Source organism: Oryzias melastigma, linkage group LG12 (assembly GCF_002922805.2).
Source record: "Oryzias melastigma strain HK-1 linkage group LG12, ASM292280v2, whole genome shotgun sequence".
NCBI classification, from domain to species: Eukaryota; Metazoa; Chordata; class Actinopteri; order Beloniformes; family Adrianichthyidae; genus Oryzias; species Oryzias melastigma.
In genome coordinates this window covers 13,821,109-13,825,747 of record NC_050523.1, presented here as the reverse complement: position 1 = coordinate 13,825,747, position 4,639 = coordinate 13,821,109, and the positions used below count along the sequence as shown (strand labels likewise).

The 4,639-nt window shown below is 33.9% G+C and overlaps 1 protein-coding gene across 5 annotated transcripts in view; it reads right to left on the bottom strand.

The window, feature by feature from the left end:
• The window catches only part of LOC112163076 (bone morphogenetic protein 1), a 15,290-nt gene extending 13,822 nt beyond the window's left edge, over positions 1-1,468 (bottom strand). Inside the window, exon 1 of one of the 5 annotated variants that reach the window (XM_036214410.1) lies at positions 178-1,468. In XM_036214410.1, coding sequence (XP_036070303.1) covers positions 178-304 — 127 coding nt within the window. In that variant the 5' untranslated portion in view covers positions 305-1,468. The remainder of the gene's footprint in view (positions 1-177) is intronic. The other 4 variants (XM_036214409.1, XM_036214408.1, XM_024299211.2 and 1 more) reach the window with 4 other exon arrangements.
• Between the last annotated feature and the right edge of the window lie 3,171 nt (positions 1,469-4,639).

Here is a 4,639-nt window from a genome sequence, read left to right as displayed (position 1 = left end):
TTTTAGCTATCAATATAACAATGTAATTTTGCACTTTAAGTTCAGAAATGTTTTTTATTTTTTATTTTTTTTTTATTATTTATTGCAGCCACAACCAGCACACTTTGAACTCTATATTTTTTAAAATAGCTTTTAAATCACGTTTCTAATGTCAAACTACAGAGGTGGTCACTGTACCAGCTTTGCAGGGATCCTTGTAATCGATAGCATCCTCGGCTGGAGAAACAGGAGAGCCCTGGAGCTCCCAGTCAGCCTCCAGAGAAAGTCCGCACAGCAGGAACAAGAGTGTGGGAGCTGCGTCCATTCTTCCTGATCCAATAACTGGAGGAGGGAGCTGCTGTGAGCGTTACTAATTGTTGGAAAGGGCAACAGAGAGGGGGAAAAAAGAGGCTCCTTGACAGCAGCGGTGTGATTTTACAAACACGTCGTCTCCATGAAGCTGCGGCGGGGAATCACAGCCATGCGGCGCAGCGCAAAACGCACGTGAGAGGCTGGAGGTGCCAGTCTGTGCCACTATGAGAGCAGAGATGACATATTCCTAAAACAGCAGGAAAATACATTTCAACAAGTTATGTTCACATTAGGTACAGTGCCGTGGTTCTGACATCACTCTGAACTTTAGTCTCAGGAGAGATTTACTCCAAACAGGGGCGTACAAAACAGTTTGGGGGCCCCAGGCGAACGATAACAATTGATAAAGTTTTGTGCATATGTGTGATGGAAACACAACTAGTTGTTTGGGGTTTTTTTTAATGACAGAAATGAATAATAATAGATGTGGACATTATTTTGGACCCATGTAAGTTAGACACAATTACACAAGACCAAGCACAAAATTGATAGAAATTCCCGCTGTTGTAATCCTCTACCATGAGTCCATCCCTGACTCCAGATTTGATTTGTTACTCATGCAGGCTACACTCTCTGTCATCCATTGTAGTGGAAACTTTTATTTATTTGTATGTTTATACAGTTTTGCTAACAGGCAGAAGCCCATTAATAGGCAAAATCATACACCAAAAAAAAAAAACACAAATTCTTCATATAAATATACCAAATGAGTATAATAAAACACAGATGTGCATTATTTCAAAATTTCCCAAACCTTATGGAAAAAGATAACTAAAAGTGCACTAAGGACATGGAAGAAATTAAAGCAAATTTGACAAAATGTGCAATATCTAACCGTTAAATCTTGAGGACACTGCTTGTTCGCTGTGACACATGGTGTCCAAAGCAGCCCAACAGGTATGAGGAATCAATCTCGTCAGTCATTATGGTCCTCAGAAAGTGAGATCCAATCGATTCTAGTGTTGGGACATTGAAAAATGTTGGTGATCTGAAGATAAAATTGAAGTCATAACTGTATCGGTGCCTCTAGTTTGACCTGCCAGACGTTTAAGGAATCTGTGTTGTACCTTCTTTAAGCATTTTAAGTGTGAGGTTGCAGCCCCAGACCAGATGATGATGCTAATGTATTCTAGAATCTGTCACATTAACACAGTGGCTCAATTGTGACTGCGTTCAACTCTTCCAAAAATGATTTCACTAGCTTTAATTTGACTAAGTTATCTTGTATAGATGTGTTTTTGCTTGTAACAAAAGGATTTTATCTAATCAGTAATATTGTTCCTCACAGCTTTCCAGAGCTGCTCTGATCCTGAAATTTCACAACTCTAGCTGCACATTATCTGTATGTTCACTTGTTGCTTCAAGTAGTGTTCAAACTGCAACAGAAGGTGTCACTGTTTCACTTAGAGGCTTCATGCAGAAACTGTTTGGAAGGAGGAAAAATGACAACCAAGCTGACTTTTGTTTTTGCAAGAAACATGAAAGAAAGCTTAACTTACTTCACACAAAAGCAATAATAGAAGAAGAAAGATGGAGAAGTTGTTTGGCATTAAAAAAGGTGTAGTGTTAAAAAATAGGAATAACAAAGATCACTTAAAAGTAGTTTAGTAAACCAATTCACAAATGACAGGGGAGTCAGAGAATATGAACTTCTACAATATAAAAAGAGGTTTTGAGTGGCAACACTTTAAAGTTGTAGACACGTTTTCTTTGTTAGCAGAAAATTAACCAGATAGTTGTTGTTTGCTGGGCTACTCATTATTATAAATATGACTAGTAATAGCTATACTGATTACTGCTTAGAAAAAAAATCCTTTTGGCACTTAATAGTTATTTACAAAAATAGTAAAAGGAGAAGATAATCAATACTTATTAATCAGCTCGGTAGCTGTTACTTTTAGGTAAACTAAAAATGAGTTACTTTGTGATTTTGCACACATTTTATTTCATAAAGAGAACTAGTGTTTTCATTTGATTATTACAAAGGGCCACACAAAATAAAAAAAATAATAATAATAACAGCAGCAATAAATTTCATAATATTAAAATTGAATCTAAATCATCCCAACAAATACCAAACAAAAACAGTCAAATATTAAGAAACAACCAAAGAATTTACTCATAAGACTAAGTTTGATGATAATATTTGCTTTGATTAATACAATCTTACAAAATAAAACTGCTTTGGGAAACAAAAAATAACTTTTTTGGAAGAATTTGAAGTTGAACAACGTCATTGACATTTCACAGAGTTTCATAGGTTCTTTAAACAAAAGCTAATGGAAATTTCTGTGTCACAGGGATGTTACTCTTTACTTGTTATCCATATCAGCCCAGAGTTGGGGTGTGAAGAGAAAGGATGTTGGACCAAAAGCTTGAGATTGAGTTTCTCTAACTCCATCGTTCTGGATGTTACAGGTCAACCAAAGCTGCTGTGTGGAACAACTTCCAGAGAACATTTCTGTCATGCGTGTGCATGTAAGTTTGCATGTGTTCACCTTCTGGTTGGTGTTTCACCCTTTAATGATGAGCACACCTGTTCAATAACAAACATTTTCAACTTAACTATTCAGACACCTAAAATTGACAGTTTTGCCTCTTTTTGGCTTGAAAATTCCTGATAATTTTCTTTTAAAAAATCAGAACAAAACATCAAAAAGAGGAATCAGGCATTGATGATGAAAGTATAATATGTTCCAGTTTTGATGTATTTATTTTAATCTTTTGACTATTTCAAATAAAAGTAACATTTTTTATGTAATCCAGAAAATGTTACAATAATCAATTTTATTTGTAAGTAAACACTTCTCCGTCATGTATTGTAAGTATAAACTGGTGGAGATTGTGTGACTCTTTCTAAATATCAGAGGGAAAAAAATCCAGCTGTGCATTTGAGAAATCATCATTGAGCCAAAAGAGCAGTAGATCTTTTTTTTGTTGTTGTTTTAAAATGACACAGATGTGTCCAGCTGTTCTGAATAAAAAACAGCTTCAAGTGCAGAAGTATTTCCACTGAAAATGCTTCCTCTTTACAGTTAACATGAATCATTCCTCTCACACTCCTCCTCTTCTGGTTAATATCTCCTGGCATGTTTTGCAGATGATGACTCAAGAGTTAAAGTTTCAAGTAAAAGCCTCAAACTGACATTTTTGGGACTTATCAGTTAGAATATTTTCTGTTAATTTTTTCTTTGGTCAGACATTATTTGTTTATCAGGAAATCTTAAAGTTAATTTATCTTTTATTGATGCCAAATGCAAGCAGGAATTAAGATGTAAATTATGTATTTAATTTTCACACATTTAGAAAGTGCAAAAAACACAGAAATATGAAAAAAATAAATAAATAAACTGGAACAAATAAAAATATTCATTTCAGAAAGCACAAAAAACTGGATAAATAATAGTACTTTACTATTGGTGTTCGTCTTACTTTTGTCTTTATCATTGTTAATAAAGGCCTTTTCTAAAAGTCTCCCAATAGCTAAAATGTTCACTTTCCTCACAGCCAATCACAATCATGTAAGATATCTCTGGCCTTAAGCCCAACCACCATAGACTTCAGACTATTCACGCCTCAATCACATTCTCAAGGTCTCTCCTTATTAAAAAATGTGTTTATTTTTTGTAAACAAGTTAGAACACAATCTCTAAATAATTTGTTTTGTATTTTTTAATGATTAAGAGGACATTTTTTATTTACAGTGCTCATTATTGTAAACTACATCCTGAGGAAAAAGTTATTATACTTAAGGGTAGTGATTTAGAAATTCACTTTCCCCATGATTTGATTCAAAGTTTGATTTTTGGGCCACAGTTTTGCTTCCGTTTGATATATGATTCGTCTGTTACAAAACAACAACGAAAAACTAAAATTTCTGATAATTTCTAAAAATTTCTGCTAATAAGGAAGTAACAACCTTTCAATCATGTTATACTAAAATGGTAAAATGTAATAAAGCAATAAATAATATTCTTAAATTTAGCACAACATGTTTGACTCTTTCAATGTAAACACAGGAATGCAACAATTCATTTTCCTCATGATTCAGTTCAAACCTCAATTTTTGAATTTGTGCACTCCAAAATTATATTTTGTATTCACAAATAAGCAAGTAACAATTGAGAAAACCCTTTCAGGTGGCCTATATCAGCTCTGGTTTAATAACATTAATTTTATTCTCATAAAAAAAGAAATAATCAATCATTTTTGAAAATTTGATGTAACACGTGTTTGATCCTCTTAGGGATGCAACAGTTTACTGAGAATTGCTGCATCCCCAGTGAAA